General features: G+C 30.0%; 2 protein-coding genes across 4 annotated transcripts; both read left to right on the top strand.

The window, feature by feature from the left end:
* The first annotated feature begins 9,307 nt into the window (after positions 1-9,307).
* Positions 9,308-13,690, top strand: LOC129876883 (squalene synthase-like). Of its 3 annotated transcripts, XM_055952362.1 has the most exons (14): positions 9,311-9,590; positions 9,993-10,035; positions 10,143-10,232; positions 10,371-10,446; positions 10,588-10,657; positions 10,846-10,989; positions 11,080-11,184; positions 11,277-11,423; positions 11,598-11,673; positions 11,898-11,986; positions 12,462-12,553; positions 12,667-12,715; positions 12,913-12,976; positions 13,574-13,690. In XM_055952362.1, exons 1-13 carry the CDS (start codon positions 9,387-9,389, stop codon positions 12,964-12,966), a joined length of 1,239 nt encoding a protein of 412 aa, XP_055808337.1. In that variant the 5' UTR covers positions 9,311-9,386; the 3' UTR covers positions 12,967-12,976; positions 13,574-13,690. The 3 variants fall into 3 exon arrangements, 1 of the variants encoding a protein (XP_055808337.1); XR_008763433.1 differs by having other exon boundaries at positions 9,310-9,590; positions 12,462-12,715; XR_008763434.1 differs by lacking the exons at positions 12,667-12,715; positions 12,913-12,976; positions 13,574-13,690 and having other exon boundaries at positions 9,308-9,590; positions 11,598-11,725; positions 12,462-12,554.
* A 4,019-nt stretch (positions 13,691-17,709) lies between these two features.
* Positions 17,710-21,089, top strand: LOC129877590 (transcription factor bHLH130-like). Its single transcript, XM_055953114.1, has 6 exons — positions 17,710-18,577; positions 19,691-20,037; positions 20,129-20,299; positions 20,487-20,552; positions 20,632-20,700; positions 20,791-21,089. Exons 1-6 carry the CDS (start codon positions 18,139-18,141, stop codon positions 20,845-20,847), a joined length of 1,149 nt encoding a protein of 382 aa, XP_055809089.1. The 5' UTR covers positions 17,710-18,138; the 3' UTR covers positions 20,848-21,089.
* Positions 21,090-21,275: the final 186 nt, after the last annotated feature.

Raw genomic sequence — 21,275 nt, 5'->3', positions numbered from 1 at the left:
AAAAGTGCAAGCGTAAAAAAAGCTACGAAGAGGTTAATAGAAAGAAAATTTAAAAAATGTCATCCAACGGTGAATTCCCCCATCTATTGGACTTATTACCAATTGGGCAGGGTACAAATGTTTCATTCTACTTATTGCATTAGAGTTATATATATATATATATATATATATATTCATAAAAGTTTGTGTAAAATAGAGACATTTAATAGCAATTCCTACACTTTTAAAAAATTTCATGAATTATTATTATCCTAGTGGTCCAAGAATCAATTCTAGATTTTCTATTTCCACACAAATTGTGTGTTATTACTCCTTAGGTCCCATATTAATTATTTGTCGTTTTTAGTATCTCAACATTCAAAATATTGAAATTTTGATCAATATTTCAAAACACGTTAATTCAAAAATTGCACTGAAAAGTTCCATATTAGGGTGTAGTGCTCCTTAACAAAGACGATTCTATTTGGATTTAGTGCTCTTTAACAAAAATGATTCTATCTCGAGACATTTGATTAAAGATGAATATATACATACCACTTTATCATAACCGTGGTATTTAGCTTTAAAATCAACTATATCTATAGTATTAGGATTTCGACCATCTGATCGGTTTTATTAATCTCAGTTAATCAAATTGGCACCTGAAAGAAAAAACGACACTTATTTTGACACGAGTGGAGTAGTACTTTCTTGCAAAATTAGAATTCCAAAAGAAATAACGTAGGTTGATATTTGATGTCTATCATATTCATAGAAAGTCAATGTCTTAATTTGTCTGGATTAAAAATTAATTAGGACTTACTATTATAACTTAACATCCATTATTACATTTGAAACTATTTTATGAAAAGGAAAAAATAAATAAAAATCGAAGAACATCTACGTGAAAATGACCAAAAAATTCCTCAAAAAGAGAAAGGTCATAAAATGTCTAGATCTTGTGCAAGTTGTTGAGTAGTGAGTAAAATGTATAGGGAGATGGGACAACAATATCCTAATATCTTAAGATTTCTCGACATGTCATGTCAATTGTTTGGTGCCCAAAAATATTATTTTCATATTAACATCGCTCAGAAACACATTCAAAATCTAAATTTTATACGTTATTTGCTAAAAAATTAATAGTGATATTCTTGAACATATATATGCGATCTTCCTAATAATCACAGGTTGAGGAATCTTGTTCGTCATTTTTAAGGGATGAGTAGTCGCCACAAATATATATGTTGCTTCAATTGAAACCTTTTTATGTCGCCATTGATAACATTTAGTAACGAAAATATATAGAGTGACCGCAAAGTCACCATTAAAAATATTTAGAGACGACCTTTTTTAGTCTTTAATAACAATTTTAATAAAGAATTTGAATCAAAGCTATTAGAATTAGACAAACTCATAACTTTATAAATATATTCGTCCTTGTATTAATGTTATGTGGCAAAATTCAAAGTAAGAGGAGCATGAAAACTAGGAAAGTTTTTTTTTTTTGATATTTTTTAATTAAGATTATATAAAAAGTACGAAGGTTTACTATAATTGATGATTGAAAATATTTAAAGATTTTAAGTCCTGCCACTGGAAGACATATATTTAAGACTGCAAATAAAAGCTACTCATAATGTTATGGTCCCAAACAAATAAAAGAATTAATACTAGAAAGGGAAAAATTAATGTATTATTTAATTGTTGATAAATAAATTCTCTCTTTTTGTCTTTGCAAACAGTAGCTAGTGATTGTAATTAGTAAAAATTTATCCAAAACCAATGTTAAAAAATTAAATTAAGAATATATATCTTTCAATTTTACGATTTAAAGTGGATATATCCCTCGTTATAAAAATTGTGTACATATAATCTCATTGTCTAACATATAGTGTATATATATTATTTTCAATAACAGACTAAATTTAAAAAAGAATCCAAAATTATTTTTTCAATTCCAAAAATGTCATAATTTTCTTACCCATTTTTTTAAGCTCTCCAAACCCGACCCAATTAAAAAAAATAATCAATCCCTCTTCAATTCATACCCAACCAAATTATTTTTTTAATTCCAAAAAAATGGGTGAGGTCATTTTATAAAGCCATATGATATTTTTGAAACTAAAACAATCAGTTTTAGATTTATTTATTTTTTAATTTAGTAAATATCAATCTGATAACTATAAAGATAAGTATGCACCATTTGTTAAACGATGAAAGTACATATATGCACCATTTTTTTAACGAGGGACATATTCGCTCTAACACAAAATTGAGGAGTATTTTAGAAGCAAAACATGGTTGAGAGTTGCAGTTATAATTTCTGAATAATGAATAATTCCAAATTTTAAACTAGCTAAAAATTAGTTAACTATAAAGCCACTTTTTTTAAAAAATAAAAAATAATCAAACATGTACGGTCAAATTTCTCTAACAACATTGTTTGTTTAGATACTTTTTTGATTACTATAATGAAGATACTGTTATAGAAAATATATAATATGAAAATCAATTAAGAAAAAAAAAATTGACAGTTATTGTAATTGTTATTACAGAGAATGATAATTATAATTATTATAAAGATATCTGATTTTATTTTTTAATCACTTACTAATTAATTAGGTATCCAAGAAAATCAGATTATTATTATTTTTTTCTAAAAAAATATTTTTTATCTCTAATTTCCAGAGGCTGGACCACAGAATTAAATCTTTCTAGGAAAATATAATTTTCAAAAAGCTCATAATCAAACAGCATAACGACCATAGCACTGGCCCATTAACCTCGTGCTCTCACGTGAAGATGGGCCCATTTACACTCATGGCCCATTAAGGTTCAATATTTATTTGGAAATTAACACATTAGTCGTTATTTAACTTTTAACCTCATTTAAAAAGAGTACATATTATTCACGTTAAAAGTTTTAATTCAAACCCAAAGATCGTCTTGCCATCGTGGCAAATACGAGTACCTATTTCTTACAAAATTAAATCCGTTTAGAGCAAACTAATTAAGAGGCGCACAAAATAATGTTCAATTGGGGCCACTAACATGGAAAGACAACATACAATTTTATTGATATGATTCTTTTCACTGATTCAGTCTTAGAATCATATTAAACAAGGGATGGAAGAATGTTTTGATATAAGCATTATTCCCAATATATCACAATTAATATACATTTATTGTTACAAAACCCATCGAGAATAGGGTTAAACTCGATGAAACAAACTTATTTTTATGTAAGTGATATCAATCTATTGTCATAACACATGTTTTATTATGTAAATGCGAGTACTAAAGCTTAACTTCCTATTTCAATTGATGTTTGTAGCATTATTTTTTTAAAGGGTATGTGATAAACACCCATTACTTCAAAAACATTTAAATCTAATTTTATAGAGGAGTTGAAATCGGCCTTCTATTTCGATAAATAATGTTCCACTTATTAGAGAGGGGCCAAATTCATACGAAATAAAAAAAATTGATCTTTTAGACAAAGACAGTTTGCAAACTTTAAAATGTAGGTCCCTTTAGGTGGAATTGTCTTATCGTACAAAAATTGACAACTACTATTTATTTTCCATATTAATTTATGCGCATTTTAATTAGATATAAAAAATAAATATCATTATTTAAAATAAATAAATAAATAAATATTTATAAGATTATAAATAAACTTTATTAAAGTTAATATGAAATTTTTAATATTAAATTCTTTATAAAATATAAAAAGATATTAATTCTTCTGAAACAAATTTTAAAAAAATATACATCATATAAATTGTGCCAAAAATATAATAACTATATAGTCTATAAGGAATTGTTGGTAAATAAATTTAATTATTTTTAGAATATCAACGATTCAAAATAATTGTTTTTTTTGCATCAATCACTCTAGAAAAATCCAAGTCCAAAATGTAATAGAATTTCTTAGAATTTATTTAAATAACAATAATAATAATATAGTGGGAGCCTTATTTTTTCTGTTGCCTTTTGAAAGGAGAGTTTGTCCATCAAATTGATAGAGTTCGTCTGGTTATTATTGATGGATCAAATCATTCTAAAAAATTGATATATTTAGCACAAACTTTTCTTTTTATCTATACACAAAAAAGAGTTGATTTAATAGACAAATCGAGCATAAGTGAAGAGCTTCTCAAGTCCTATTATAAAAAGGGCTAACCATACTTATTTAACTTCTAGCTTGTTGGGGATGAAATTGTTAAGACTAAGACCAATAATAACATGTGTATTATTATTATTATTTATTTATTTATTTATTTATTATTATTACTATTATTATTAGGGATAAATACACAAAATGGACTTTTTAAATAAACTATTTACCACCTCATATCCATCTTTAAATAATTCTTTTCTGTACCCCTTTGACCCAAACTAATTACCCCTTGTACCCTTTTAGTCTAGATCCAATTCGTGTTTATGATACCATCACAGTATATATACTATGATGGTATCGTTCAGTATTTGTACAATTTTTTTCTAAATGTTTGATTCCTTAATGATATCATATAATATGCAATATATTGTTATGGTATCATTGAAAATTTTAAAAGTGTCTCATTAAGGATTTTCAATATCATGATAATATACGAATATACTGTAGTAGTATCATTTATGTAATATCGAACGACTTAAGAAAATCGTTATAATACCATCACAATATATATATACTAGGTCAAACCCATCGGTGGTCCCTTAAAGTTGACACCAAGTTTCACTTGAGAAAATATAAATTTCAGCCATAAATAATAATAAAAAAATACATATTTCTAAACCCACCACAACTTCCTCCTTTCTTCCAAAACTTTCCCAACACCTCCCTGAACCCCCAATTTCTTCTCTGTATATTTTTTTTTCATTTTAGGATTTTTATTAGATTTAGATTTCCACTTTTTTTTCATAATTATAATTATTGGATCTAAAGGAAAGAATGGAGAAGATGATGATAGTGGGTGCGATTTTTAAATTTGAAAAAATAATTAAATTAAAAAATTCTTACGATAGTGATAAAATTAATGGCGATGGTGAGAAGAAGAAATAAAGAGAGAAAAAAAATGGGTGTTGGTATCAATTTTTCCGGCGAAAAAGTGGAGGGAAGTGATGGTAGATTTAGAAAAGCAATACAATGAAAAAAAAATGGCTTAAAAATGGATTTGAATAAAAAATTTGATCTCCATTAAAGGAGTTTAAGCTTGAAAAAATGGCGGGAGGTGGTGGCTTGAGAAATGGAGAAGAAGAAGAGAAAAAAATGGCTAAATATAGCCTTTCATGCGCTATTATTGAGTGTTGTCATATCAGCAGAAAGTGTAAAAATGATACAGCGGGATCCTACATGAGATGTCTAAAGTGAACATCGCCCACTCGAGGTGTCTAAGTGAAACTTGGTGCCAACTTTAAGGGGTCACTGATGGATTTGACCTATATAATATGATGGTAGCATTCAATATTTGTGATGATATCATGTCAGTATATGATACGTACCTGAAGGATCAATGATACCATGCTATGATATATGATATTATGTGATGTCATAATTGATATTCACATACCGCGATGATATCATACATGATTTGAGGAGTGTTATTGATTATATGAAACAATCCTAATGATACCATATCAGTATATGATGGTATCATGGAGATATCGCCGAATGGTTGAAGCAGACATCAATGATACCATTACAGTATATAGATATACTAAGGTGGTATCATTAAGGACTGAAACAATCTTCAATGATACCATGAAGTATATTAATACTGCGATGGTATCTTGATCGCGAGTCTCATGGGGGTATGCATTGTAAAAAAGTATTTATTTGTAATTATTTTACTTTCATGGGGCATGAACTTAGTTTTTATTTATTATTATTATTATTATTATTATTATTATTATTATTATTATTATTATTATTATTATTATTATTATTATTTCTTCCCTCAAAAAAGAAAAATCGAATACATAGCAAGTGGGCCTGTACCATTTAGGTAAGAGTGATCATTGGGTCGTAGATGTCTGGCCCTGTTTACACCCGCTTAGTATTATTTTGACAAAGTACTCCTTGTTTTAATGTGTGTGAATCCAAATTTATTCTATATTTTCTTCGTACATACATGGAAATAACAAATCGAAATAAATAAATTAAGTAGAAATAGCACTATTTGGTTTTGTCTTTGAAAAATAATCAATGTCTTGATGAGTGTATTCTGGCTTTTCGATGAGATATATTTGATGATAATTTGGAGCAAGTCATATCTATCGTATATGTTTTCATTTTCTTACAGGAGTATTAACATTATTCTTGTAAATTTATTGTCTTCGATTTTTGTTACCATAAGTGCTTGTTGTGCTTTGATTGTCACGTTACTTTATTCTTGTTACTCTGAATATTATGTACTACTTTTTCTTTTGATTGTCATATCATCTTTGTTTCCGCAATGTCCTTTCCAAAATATTTTCAAATGCTTTTCTTGAAGTCAATAATGTGTCATAAACGACTTGTCTACCTTCATGAGATAAATACAAGATTTACATATATTTATATTTTCTCTAAATTTAACCTGTGAAATTACACTAAATATATCATTATTGTTTATATAGAATTTCAATTTTTACAACTGAAACATTTTGACAATATCCTAGAATTCACTAGTAGAAATTAAAAACTTCACGATAATTACTATTTTTCAAATTATTGAGTTGAAAAGTGGCTATTTTGTGAATATTATGAAGAAAGAAAGTTGAGAAGACTTTTAGAAGTGTAATATTGGGCTCCACCTAGGAAACAAGAAAACAAACTTCAGTTTAGGCCAGACTTTGAAAATGACTAAACCCAATACAGCTGTTCTTCACGGACCAAATGAATTAATGGAGACAATGAATTATGAAATAATGTACTCTTCATTGAATTTTTTTAAATAAAAAGGTGTACATTGGGCCCAATAAAAGGGAACATAGTAATAATGCGCCATAGTCACTTTTCAGTTTTATAATTGAAAAATTATCACAAGCTTAATATTTTATTGCCAAAATTTCATGACGGTGCCTTGAAGTTCATTTGTGAAATTTCAAACATTCACGATAATTTGTATGAGTTGAAAGTGCTTACAATAATAATATATCTAGTATGATCATATAATTAAGATTTAAAAAGAATAGAATATACATAATTTTACCTTTTTTTTTATGGAATAAAGAGACTAATGATGGATTCTCGATTAAAAAGAAATGTAACCGACACAAAAGGTTAGGAAAGAAGAAAGATAATAACATAGCAATGTACAAAACAAGTGTATCAACATATATTAATATACATTAGCATACATGTTCAAATTATTTCAGCCTCGCTTTCCTCATCTTATCCGCCACAAAGAAATCTCTTACCTTATCCCCTGTAACTTTATCCATCTAAGCATTCTCATCTACGCTATATTCATTTTCCGAACATGATCGAACATTCTTAGCTGGCCAACATTTTTCCTCATACCATAGTACAAAGTATTTGACTAGTTAAAAATATTCATGTTCAAAATATTGCGAAACTCTTGATAATATTTTAAGATTTTACGTGTGAAATTTAAAACTCTACAACGACCATGACTAGTTTTCATAGTCGATGTCTAGAACAGCAAGAGGCAAAACTGTCTTCCTCATGGGCCCAAATGGGCCATTCTTAATTATGCTAAGTTTTAAATAGTACACACAGAGAAAGGTAACCAATGATGTTGCTGTACGTAAAATATCTGATTTGTCTCTCTATTGAAGATCACTATTAGACACTTGCCAGAAAAAGAGGCCCACTTATGTAGTCTCATTAATGGATTCATGGGCTCCATTTGTCTTATTTCCTATTTGGGCCAAGTGAAAATAGATAGCCCAAAGGCCCAAGTCAAGGTTATGCATAGACATATAATTGTTCATTTTTCTATGGGTATTTTACTTAAATCTCATAGTGAAAAAATTAATTACAATTTTTTCTGACTTTTTTGGTAATTATCCGAATTTCTTTTTTTCCCCAGATTTCTGATTCATACGAATGACGCTGATAAATCGCTATTTGATACATAAGTCATTTTCATGATACATCGCTAGTTGATACAAATCAAACATTGTAATATCAATAAACTCATGAATCAGCTTATAACACCTAATATATCATGAACACAACAAAAATATCAGTAAAACTTATGTTTTACTGATACATTTTGTGTTTGATTTGTATCAACTAGCGATGTATCATGAAAATGACTTATGTATCAAATCGCGATGTATCAGCATCATTCCTATGTATCAGAAGAGAGATTTTTGAAATTTTTACAAATAATAGGGAATAATTGAAAATATAGAAATATAAAGTGTGTAATTTGATAATTTTTCCTTTTTCTATTTGGGCCAAGTGAAAATGGATAGCCCATGGTCTTTCTAAATTATTGGTTTAGTCCAAGGGCCAAGTGAAAACAGGTTCTTTTTGAGCCCAGTGCGAAATGTCTTTCTGAAATAATTTTTCTATTTTCACGAGTTAGTGTTAAGATTTGTCTATACTCTATCCTATCCAGACTTCACTCCTGAAATTTCATTGGGTATGTATTTGTTGTTTGGGCCAAGTAAAAATGATTTATAGTATTTTTAACGTATTTCCAAATATGTAAATTTTATTTTAAAAATATTAAAAAAAAATTGTCGGAATTATGATCAAAATTTGAAAAATTTTAATCTCGAAATTTCAACGATGCCACTAAACGGATATGGAATACTCTACATATACCTATAATGAAACGGATGGAATGCATTTTTTACTTGGTATTCAACTACCTACGCACGAGAATAACGTGTTGAAACAACCCAACCAACACCATAATATTTGTATTATTTTCTGTGATTAAGTTGTGATGCATTTTGATTAAACACTTAATTTAAGAAATAAAAAATAGATCTAAAATAAGCAATTAAATTATTTTTGTAATTATAAATAATTTTATTAAAAATAAAATAAAATAAAATAAAAGTATATATATTTCTTGAAACAAACAAAAAGAAAAGAATAATATGATATATAATAATCCGGTCAACCGGTAGGCCTAACTCAAGAAATAAGGAATTTTCATAGCTTAATTAGTTGATTATTCGAAGTTTTCTTCTTGTTAATAAGAGTTCGATTTAATCCCCTTTCCTATTTTTGAATCCCAACCCACGATTTTGTAAAAAACAAACAAACAAAAACTAAAGAATTTGTTCACATGTCAAATCAATTCTTCATTATATATATATATATATATATATATATATATATTGTCCACTCATAAAGTCTATATTTTTCTCATCCTTTATAGTACATATATACACTATAAATTGACACTCCTTAATAAAACAAATTTATAAGAATGGGGATGATGGGGGAGATTTTGATGCATCCAGATGAATTATATCCATTGATGAAGCTCATGTTATCGGCTAAACGTGTCAAGAAGAAGACGTCTGTGTGGCTGTTGCAGCCACACTGGGCCTTCTGCTACGATACTCTCCGGAAGGTGTCTCGTAGCTTTGCCCTCGTAATTCAACAACTTCCTAGCGACCTTCGTGACGTGGTAAGTATATACTTACAGTATAAAAAAAATATTTACTAAAATCCTTTTTATAAGATTGAAACTTATTCTAATATTATAAGTGTGGTTATGTTTATCTCATTCTTCAATTTGTTTTGTGTGTTTTGTTGATATTAAGTAGAATTCACCTTATAATTCAACATTAAGCATCAAGTTAATAAAATGACAAGTGAAATTAGTAATCTAAGGAAATACCGCATTCATGTTATAACATGTTCGTCTCAATTTATGTAGTTGTGTTTAACTGAATATGAAGTTTAAGAAAGAAAAAACAGTTTTGAAACCGATATTTGATTATTAACCACGTTCTTCTATTCAAATTGTAAGAGCAAGAAATCTCATTTCCTCGTTTTTTGTCCTTAAAATTCATCTTCAACTCTGCAGGTTTGTGTTTACTATTTGGTTCTTAGAGCACTTGACACTGTTGGTATGTATGTTCAATTCCATAAGTTTAATTTCATGATTAACACTAGAATATATATTGCTCTCACTAATTATTTTGATTTTCCCTTCTAATTAATTAATTATGAACAGAGGATGATACCAGCTTAGCCATTGAGGTTAGAGTACCTATCTTGAGAAATTTTTATTGCAACTTCTATGATCCTCAATGGCATTTTTCATGTAAGTTTTCTTTATCTTAGTTTTGTTCTTCATTCTGCGATCGACTTGGTATTCTTATAACAAGTAAAAATGATCTGATAGTGTAAATTTCATTTATACTAACAATGTATATAACTTAAACTCGTTTGCCTTTTTTAGGTGGTACAAAGGCCTTCAAAGTTCTCATGGACCAATTCCATCATGTTTCCACTGCTTTCCTAGAACTTGATACAAAGTGAGTTCTTAGGAAAAATTGTTGATTTTTTGGTATTAACGTATTGTTGCATATCGAAATTTGATTGCAAAAAAAAGAATGATACTTAATTGTATATATATACGAGTATTTGTAAATGAAACGTTACGCGTATTTTTGCAGTTATCAGGTGGTGATTAAGGAAATTACCAAGAAGATGGGTGAAGGAATGGCCAAGTTTTTATGCAAGGAGGTGATTCGAGAAATATTGACAATATTGTGAAAACCATGTCTAATTCTCATTACTATCGACTTGAACTATGGATACATATGCAAACAAGTTTAAACATGTTTAGCATAATAAGATCAAACTCATTCTGAACTCACTGACTTTGAATAATTCTCGTAAATTTCACTTAAAAGTCATCTGATCTCGTGCAGGTAGAAACAATGGATGATTATAATGAATATAGTTATTATGCATCTGGACTATGTGGATTGGGATTGTCAAACTTTTTTTATATTTCTGGAAGAGAAGATTTAGCACCAGAATCCATCTCGATTTCCGTGGGTTTATTTCTTCAGGTATTGACCCCAGCATGTTTATCATTCAGTCTTAAAAAAAGCTCTGTATGTTGGCTAGTGATTACAAGCATATTTGGCTATACATTTCAGAAAATAAGCATCATTAGAGATTATCTAGAGGACATAAATGAAGTACCAAAATGTCGTATGTTTTGGCCTCGTCAAATTTGGAGTAAATATGTTAACAAACTCGAGGTTTGTTTTCATCATAACATGTGTTATTTCTTGTTTGAAGTTCATACGTTGATTCGTTGTTCTGTAATTGCCATCTTCTTTATGTTCCTCAGGACTTTAAGTACGAGGAGAACTCGGTCAAGGCAGTACAATGTCTCAACGAAATGGTCACTAATGCTTTATTATATGTAGAGGATTGTCTGACATGCATGTCTAATTTACGAGATCCTGCTATCTTTCAGTTCTGTGCAATTCCGCAGGTATAAATTTCCCTTCAACAGTTCAAAACGTTGCTTCTCCACCGCGTATTGGTCTGTATATGAGAACTAATGTGACATGATCTGTTCTGTAAAGTGTAAACAAAATCACTCAATTTGCACTTATACTATACTTGGAGCAGTACTCATTGCCTTGTGACTTTCTTATACTACCAGATCATAAATATGGGGAATTTGACGATGTACTACAACAACGTTGAAATTTTCAAAGGTGTTGTTGAAATGAGACGAGGTAAAGATACACAAGATGTCAATATCCATGTCTGTTATTTCGATTACACAAGGTAATATACACTGATTCACAGTATGAATACTAATTAAATTGCTCGTGTTCTAGTTGGAAAACTGAGCTGGCTCCTAAGAATCGTCAATTGTGGAATATTAAGGGGTGATAATTTTTTGTGAATAACAACAATTTCTCACTATGTCTTGTTTTTTTGATTTTTTCGTTGATAGGCCTCTGTGCAAAGATTATTGATCAGACGAGGACGATGGCTGATGTCTACGGAGCTTTCTTTGACTTTTGTTGTATAATGGAATCTAAGGTATAACATGTACTATTCTCAGAACAACCTTAACTCTGCAGTAAGTAGCGGAGACATTTACTTTTTTATATTTTGACTTCCCTTAGTGAAAATTCTGACTCCGTCACTGTTTGCAATTGTGACTTACTCTAAAGGTTGTTGGCTAAGTTTAGAATTGTTCAATTTTCCTGTTTCCCTTTCACATCTGCATCATTAGAGGTTTTCATCTTGTTGTACCTCTAGAGTGGAGGTTAAATGAAGCAGAGAAGATTCATATAACTGACTCCAATTTGTTTGATACTGCGGCCTAGTTGCTGTCGTTGTCCCATGAAGGGCTAGACTGTAAAAATTCTAAATTAGTCCATTTGAATTTGAAGCCCTTTGATGTTCAAATATTAGCTGAAATTCTACTATGTTTAATTCTTCTTTTATGTCAAATTTTGATTCTTTAATTTCATCGTGCTCGATAAAACAACTTATCAATCGGTTCATTCAGGTTGATCGTGATGATCCAAATGCAACGAGTACTTTGAAGAGGCTTGAAGCAATTTTGAAAACTTGCAGAGACTCGGGAACCTTAAATCAAAGGTTTTTTTTATGTTTCCTTGTACCCTCCTCAGAACGCACTTGTGGAATTACACGTTGTTGTTCTTTTATGGAAATTCTTGACAATATCAGTTGTGACTTTATTTTACCACCAGGAAATCTTACACATTCAGCCATCAGCCTAATTATAATATTCCAGTTTTGGTGAGTTTTCTTTGGTCATGTTTAGTTCATGCTTTACATATACTTTACATATGTGGAGCGTTTACGGAAACAATCTATCTATCTTCATAAGGTAGGAGTAAGGCTACGTACACGCCACCCTTGGGATACACTAAGTATGTTGTTGTTGTTGTTGTTTACATATAGATCTTTTCTTATTGACTCAATTTATTTTGCAGATTATCTTATTTTTCATCATGCTGGCTATTCTTTTATCAACAAGAACACCTTAAGGGACCATAGGTGAGCATTCTATATGTGTTCTTACTTCTTGAGTAAAATGCAAAGAAAGTTAAAATTGTAAATTAAAAAAAAACAACTTAATCAGATCAATAACAATATCCTATTAGAACCAAATTATTGTGCTCACATTTTGTCAAGTCAAAATCATATTTAGAAAACATTTTTCTAAATTGTGAAACAAAAAAATAAAACCTACACGCCTCAGAATTAAACAAGTTGTGGTCGGCTATATGAATCTCACTTCTTCCTTTTAAGCTCATTATATATCAATATCTGTATTATGAGGGATTCATCATAAATTGGCAAGTTTTACCTTGGTGGCTAGCCTACCATAACCTCTTTTTTTGTCTAGAATTGGAACTGGTAATGTGAGCAAGCTCATACAGGCGGAGTTAAATTTTGAAAAAGTAAACTAAATGTTGTCTAAACAGTTGTGTCTATTTTTCTGTATTTAAGAACAATAATTCCTAGTTTCATTGATTCAATGGTAACTTTTGCTTAAAACACAAGCAAGAATCATGGAGTTAATATTGCTAATTTTTCATTTTGTGAAAATACTAACCCATTTATTTTCCTTCAATATTCTGTTTTTTTCAGGTTTGATGCAGAAGAAAAACAGAGGCCTAGTCAAACAAGTTAAACCAATGTTGTAACATTTTAAAAAATTATTTATGTATACATAATATCCTTTGAACAGTATAAAAATATTATATACATGGATCCCAATTTCACTTGGCCTTCCAGAAAATGAAAGAAAGGAAGGATTATTTTAAATTCAAGCAAGTTGGGGATTAATTATTTGAAATTCTAACTGTTTATGTCGCTTTATTTTAACCCATTTCAGTTCGTCCAAGATGAGCTGATGAGCTGATGCATGAGGCATTATTGAAAGTTGTTTCCATCTCACGTTATATTTTCACGAGGTAGTGATAATAAGGTTTGCGTACACTCTACCTAGTGATGGGATCGCCCTTTTCTAAAGAATGTCAATTAACACACAAATCCCTCTGTTGGAAATTATATTATACAAATAGAATATAATTTTTTTTGGTACATTTATATAAACTAGTTTTCGAATTGAGTTGAAGAGTATCTAATATCAAGTTGAGGGAGATTTAGAATTTTAAAGTATGATTTGAATTTATTATTTATTGTAATTTTAATTAATTTAACACATAACTTTATTAAATTCAGATGAATATGATACCACAACATTTTTCGATCTTGTCTTTAAAACATAATTACTGTTGGAGTTTCAACTTTCATAACTGAAACTTCTTGACTGTATCTTGGAATTCACTCGTAAAATTTAAAACTCTAGGACATTTACTATTTTTAAACAAAATAGATTTAAAAAACATATAATTTTTTTTTTTAAAAAAACAGATTTAAAAAAAAAGATTAAATTTTTTTTTTAAAAAAAAGATTTTAAAAACATATAAAAAAAAAGATTTAAAAACGAAAATAAGTTGGCCACTGAAAGACCGACTCGTGGCACTCCATTATACTCAAGGGCATATTTGGCCCAAAGTAAAATGGTAAGGGTATAATTGACCCTAAAGTATAACGAAGGGCATAAATAAACTATTTTTCAAACTTCAGGGGTAATTTTGACCCTTTTCCGTTTTTTAAATTATGGGACTGAAAAGTGGCTATTTGGTGAATATTACGAAGAAGAAAGTTTGAGACTTTTTGAAGTGGGCCATTGAGATTTGGGCCCAGTATGATATGTTTTTGGGCCAAATGGTAAAGAATAACTTAGGATTACTACTGTAGCATGATGCATTTATTGTTGTTGATTGCTAACTAAAAAAAAAAAGCTAGTCTTTGTGTGTGTTCAGCACGAAGGAAAATATTTTTCATCAAAATACTTCTTCAAAAAGATATTTTACGGAAATGAGTGGATATTTTTACTTTTTTTTTTGTGTGTTCGGTAGGTAAGGTAAAATCATTATCCTAAAAACATTTTCATATTTTATTTTATTTTCTTCACATAACAATGAATTTATTATTTTATTCATTGTTCTTTCCTATATATATTTTTTTAATTTTATTTATTTGGGGACCACGAAAGTCAATTATTTACTGTCATGATTAAATTCATAGTATGTATTATGGAAAAATTATGCGGATAAGCAAATATATACTAGTTAATTGGTTAGCAAAGCTATAGTTTGAATTAATTATGGCTCGCGGCAAACATTTAGATGTAATTACAGTTTGAGTTTTGTATAATTCGCGCGATTATGCAGTTGAGTTTTGTATAATTCACGTGATTTATACGAGCGCTATGTGCGAATCGAAATGTATAGCGAAATATAAAAATATTACAAATTGTATAGCGAATTATACAAACGTTGTGAATGAATTAACAAACTACGAATTGTAATTAGCAAACTATAACTATGAAACATAATTAAAGTATTTTTGAGTGGTTATATGCGAAAATTCCCCATGTATTATCCCTTTTTGACCAACTATTTTTATGGATTTATCTCATGGACTACAATATAATTGGGCCTCGAAAACATGTGTATCGAGTAAACTTATATTATTTACTCTTATAAAGATTTTTATTTTTCTCTCCCATTTCAAATATAATTCGCCTAATGTTTATATGTGTATCTCTTCCTCTTTAGAAGTTTGTCAGCCTGTTAGTCTTTATTTGTGACCCAAACTCCATCATGAGTGTAACGTACACCTCTTTTAGTGATTCAGCATCCTTGTTGAGGTTTGTCCCATCACTGTACTGAGGGAGTGTTTGGCTCCAATACCATATTTATCATGATTCAATCCCATGACACGTATTGTTTGCTTTGACCCAACTAAACTCACAGATTTGTCCCATAGATTATTCCATCATTGAATTCAAAAACATGTATATACTTTATATCATGTGAATTCTTGTACTATACTTTAAAAAAACTCTTCATTTTCTTCTTTTATTATAATATGAGATTCGTTTAAAATATTGTGTGCCCTTCTTTAAAAACGTAGACATAAACAAGGGTTAATTTGACTTATCCACCCATCCACGATCCTATTTATTATTTTACTCATTTTAGACTCATATATGTAAGATTTTTATTGAAATTTTGGCTTCTAATTTAACCATCAATTAACGTGGACATTTGTAGTCCATACATGAAAGGAAATATTACAAGTCACAACTGTCAAAATTTTGAAGTACTACAATTAGTGTTTTTTTTAATGGAACTAAGAATCTTAAAACTAATTATCTTGATTTATGATTAATTAATGATTGATTTGATCTAATAGATTAGTATTAAGCTTTACTAATTTCATGTCATTGTCTGTACATGAGCACTAAAAACAAAGTGGCTTCTGTTTACTAAATGGGGAATAAAGAAGAATATAAATTGTCTTTTGTGCCAAAATTCAGTACACATGACTTCCTTTAGTGGTAAATGGTGGCCTAATCAAATAAAATATCTACTCCTTCGGTAATTCAGTACACATGACTTCCTTTAAATCAAATAAAATATCTACTCCTTCCGTGTTTTAATTTATTTGATACCTTTCGAATTTTGAGATTCATATTCATTTTTTTGTCATAATTTTTTAATATATCTTGAATTATTCATTATTTCAACTTATAATATCTTTATATATTTTTCAATTATGTAAATTTTATTTAAAAAATATAAAGATTTCATGCGTGAGTTTATAATCAAAATTAAACTTTCAAAATTGAAACTAAGCTACGTAAATCAATGTGGTGCACGTGTATGATCTATTGTGATATAAATATTATTAGATGATTTCAGAATTTATAATTCGTAAATTATATAGAGATAACTTTATAGAATCAAAACTTCCTTCATACGGTATATATTTAGTCTGAAATTTATGGTTCTGTCTTTGTAAAAGTTAATTTCTTTGGCATATATATTCCAAACTAATTTACCATTTCACAGTTTAACCCAAAAAATTGAATAAAGCTGCAACTATTTTTGTTACAACTATAAAATTTTATAAAAATCGAAATATCTTTTGCTTTATGTTGATGTCATGAAACGTCAACCTTTCAAAAGAGTTTTAAATTCACTAGATTAAAAAAAAACTATAAAATAGAGTAATGGGAATCAGCTGGTTCAAATTTTGAGGTCATTCTGTTCCCTTTTATTCTTTTTTATTTTCCATCTTATTTTTAACTCGATGTTCAATAATCCTATTGGTATTTTTTAATAAAAGTGATTTCTTTCGTTCAAAAGAGCAATGAGAATTTTTTAGCTCAATTTTTGAAGAGGTTATCCGTAAGAATGACTGAATTGATATCACGTGGTATGTCAAAATTAAATCTTTCTGACAATATTTTTTAATCGAATTTATTGCATTTGTATTTATTTCATATCGCTTTGAACTTCTTATTTTTCTCTGACTTCTTTTTTTATTTTACTGAGTCGAGAGTCTTTTGGAAACAACCGTCCTACCTTGGTATAGGAGTCAGATCTGCATACACTTTACCTTTTCTAGATCCCACATTATAGAATTTCACTGGATCGTTATTGTTATTATTATGTATTTTTGTGTGATTTACAAATTATTGTATAAAAGTAGATTATTTTTTTGTTGATATCCTATAGTCATATTAAAATCTAATTAAATTTAAATAAATACTAATAAATCTCATATTAAATAAAATATTTTATAATTTAAACTCAAAACCTCATGTTAAACTTGCCACTCCGTTAAAAAATAAAAATACTTAGCGGCTCCCCCTTCTTGGTCATTCTGTCTCAGCAGTCCCCACTTCTTTGCCTCAAGAGAAAAAAAAAAAAGTCCCAAAATTCTCCCATTACCTTTTTCTATAATTGGCTCACTCTTCTTTCATGAAAAAAAAAAAAAAAACACTCCAAAAGAAGCTAAAAAGATCTAAAACTAACAGCCTCTTCTATGCAAAGATCAAAAAATTCTTAAAGAACTATTCTTTATTGCTTGTTCTTGAAGATTTGTAGTACCTCCATACTGCTTAACAAACAAGCTGTTTATTTAGACAAAGACTGTAACTTTTTTACAAGAAGAGTTGATTGAAGGAATGTATGAATATTCCCAAGTATTAGTTTTTCTCTGATTCTTGTTCTATACAAAAAAAATAATAATCCCAAATTTAAAGAAGGGTCATTTTTTTTTTGGCTTTAATGGATTCATCAGAGTTTGAGAAAAACCAGAACAATTCTGGGTTATTAAGGTTTCGTTCAGCCCCAAGTTCTTTTCTTGAAAATTTCATTGATGGAGTTGGGAATAATGGAAATATGGGTACTGAGAATAAAGGGTTGTCTTCAAAATTCAATCTTGATGGTTTAAATAACCAATTAGTTTCTCAGAATTCTCTTGATAGTAAAGTGTTTGTAAATTTGAGTAGTATGAGTAATTCACAGTTGCCACCTCAATATCCAAGGCAAAATTCTACTGCTCATATGGTGGGGTCTATGGAAGGAGGTGGTGGGTACAGGGTGATGGGCTCATTATTGGGAAATAGTAATAATCATCATCAAGGGCAAAACAAATTGGCATCAAATCTTATGAGGCAAAACAGTTCTCCAGCTGGCTTATTCTCTCAACTCAATTCTCTAAATGGTACTGTTTGATATTCTTCTTGTTCTTATTTAGGAAAGTACTATAGATTTGTAGGCAATCTTTTTTGTTTTTTGTTTTTTTTAGGATTGCATTGTCTTGACGCCCTTACTAGTAGTCATAAGCATAGTGCTATGCTTGTAGTTCATGATAGTATTATTTGGTTGTAGTAATGTTCTGCTACTATCTGTTGTTTTGTTTACTAACTATTATCTCTTGTACTTCCATTTACTGCCTTTTTAGTCTGTTTTTATCTTGAGCCGAAGTTTATCGGAAACAACATCTCTACCTCACCTCTGGGCTAGAGATAATTAGTCTGTGTACACTCTATCCTTCCAGACCCCACTCGATGGGAATACACTAAGTATGTTGTTGTAATAGTAGGTAAAGGGGTGCATTCATTAATAGTTCAAGTACTGTTATATGTATTTTCAGTTCTTTTTTACATAGCAATGGTGTGGCGTTAGAGTTTCTAGTAGTTGTTAAATGATTTAGCAGATGCATAAATGTCAAAAGATCTATATTCATAGCAATGGTAAGGCATTAGAGTTTCTAGTAGTTGTTAAATGATTTAGCGGATGCATAAATGTCAAAAGATCTATATTCATGTTGATGTTCTGGCTTTGCCCTGATTTAGATCCTGTTCATATATCTGTTCCCAATTGGAGTAGATGATGGTAGTCTTGTTTGTTTTTATTTTGGCGGAATGGCTTGGGAGACCTAATGTTTGTTTCGGATTGTCATCCCGGTCCTTGTACTCAACGTGGTTTCATCCAAACCCTTCTAATTGTTAAAACTCATTAGTTTAAACCAGTATGAAATGAGGCTCTTCTATTAGTTTCCTTAGAAACTCAAGACTTTCAAGATTCAAGAATAGGCAAGTGTTTAATGTATTTAGTACAAGATTAAAAAAAGAAAAAGCATGAATAGCAAATTCTTATTTCATTCGTTCCATTGGTATACTTCGAGGTATTTGTAATTGTTCCGTTTGCCAGAACCAAGGGGTCTTAAGGTAGAAATGTCCACGAGAGATAGTCATTTCCTTATTGTTTTTTTCTGCTTCTCATCACCTTCGTTCTCTGGTCCTGATTGTGTTGGTTGAATGACAATTTACAGGATATGCCACGTTGAAAGGCAGTGCTGGAGGTTATAGAATGGCAAACGGTGCCAATGGAGATTCAAGTTCATCTTCAAGCAGTTTGAAAGATCATTTTGGTTTCTCATCAGGAACACCTTCTTCATTAGGAATGTTGTCTCGAATCTCAGAGGTCGATAATGAGAGCAGCATAGCAACTGCCCTCGATGAGGATGAGAAGCGTGTAAATGGAAACTCAGAAGCTCAACTTTACAATATGGGACTTCCTTTTAATTCTTGGAGTGATTCTTCACAGTTTCAGCAGACACTCACAGGCCAGAAAAGGGAGTTAGAGAGCAAGGGGAATAGGCTATTTGCTAATGTTCAGGTATGATGAGAATGAACGTAGGGTATAGTTTGGCTTTCAATTTTTGATAGGCTATGTGGATTTTGAATCGAAAATGTTCGTGTATAACCAGATTGAAGAACTTGGAAATCGGCCTCCAATTTTGTCACACCACCTAAGTTTACCCAAGACACCAGCTGATATAGCAGCTATGGAGAAGTTGTTGCATTTTCAAGACACTATTCCTTGTAAGATCCGCGCCAAACGTGGATGTGCTACACATCCTAGGAGTATTGCAGAAAGGGTATGACATACACAACATATTTATACATATGTGTAGTCAATCTTCTAATTCTTGTGCTCATTGTTGTCAAAATCTTGTCATGACAATCTCTGAAACCCGACAAGGCAGTGTAAGTTTAAAGTTCAATTATGAATCAAGAAGTATGTTAGTAGAATTCACGAGATAAAACTATATGGTGGAATTTCAGGTGAGAAGAACGCGTATAAGTGAACGAATGAGAAAGCTACAAGAGCTTGTTCCCAATATGGACAAGGTAGATTACTTTCAATTTCAGCACTTTCTCCTTTTTTCTTTTAGTTAAGTTTTACTAAGTGCATAATTCATGTTGACAGCAAACAAACACCGCGGACATGCTAGACTTGGCTGTCGAGTACATTAAAGGCCTCCAAAAACAGTACAAGGTATTATTATGGAAGAGCATAAATCAATATTCTGTTTTAATCAATTTTGTGATCTTTAAAACTTCTCACACATTTATGTTATGGTCATAGGTACTCACTGATTGTCGAGCGAACTGCAAATGCTCAGCAATGCAGAAGCCAGATTGAAACCAAAGAGAAGAATTTGCTTCTTCTGTACAATGGAGAGAGTATAAGTGAAGAAGTGTACTTGAATGGAGTTCATTTTCAAAAGTGTAGAGGCTGGAAACTTCAAGTAAAAGTTATGAGGAATAACTACAAAGAAGAATAAAACAGATCTTTGGCTGTTCTTTTAGTAGATGCTATAGACTAACAATGTTTCAAAGTTCAAACAAACATAATTAGTTGGAAATTGTACATTAGTTGAATAAGATTATGCATTCACTTTTCTCTTTAAGTTTTATATATACTCATAGCATAAAGAATTTTTACACTATCGACGTAATTTAGCCCATTATAGCAGGTAGTTTAATCTTTTTTCAGTTTACCAAATCAGTTTAGATACTGAAAGTTACGTTACTCTGTCAGCACACTGACAGAGGTGGAGCTGGGGGAGC

Source organism: Solanum dulcamara, chromosome 12 (assembly GCF_947179165.1).
Source record: "Solanum dulcamara chromosome 12, daSolDulc1.2, whole genome shotgun sequence".
Taxonomy (NCBI): domain Eukaryota; kingdom Viridiplantae; phylum Streptophyta; class Magnoliopsida; order Solanales; family Solanaceae; genus Solanum; species Solanum dulcamara.
The sequence above is the reverse complement of the archived record's forward strand: the minus strand, read 5'-3'. Positions and strand labels throughout refer to the sequence as shown.

Bases quoted from the DNA above. Each gene is read 5' to 3' on its own strand.
- LOC129876883 (XM_055952362.1), top strand. From the start codon at position 9,387: ATGGGGATGATGGGGGAGATTTTGATGCATCCAGATGAATTATATCCA. The intron at 10,447-10,587 runs GTGAGTTCTTAG...GTATTTTTGCAG, and splicing joins TTCCTAGAACTTGATACAAA to TTATCAGGTGGTGATTAAGG. The intron at 11,987-12,461 runs GTATAACATGTA...CGGTTCATTCAG, and splicing joins GTTGTATAATGGAATCTAAG to GTTGATCGTGATGATCCAAA.
- LOC129877590 (XM_055953114.1), top strand. From the start codon at position 18,139: ATGGATTCATCAGAGTTTGAGAAAAACCAGAACAATTCTGGGTTATTA. The intron at 18,578-19,690 runs GTACTGTTTGAT...GACAATTTACAG, and splicing joins TCAACTCAATTCTCTAAATG to GATATGCCACGTTGAAAGGC. The intron at 20,553-20,631 runs GTAGATTACTTT...TCATGTTGACAG, and splicing joins TTGTTCCCAATATGGACAAG to CAAACAAACACCGCGGACAT.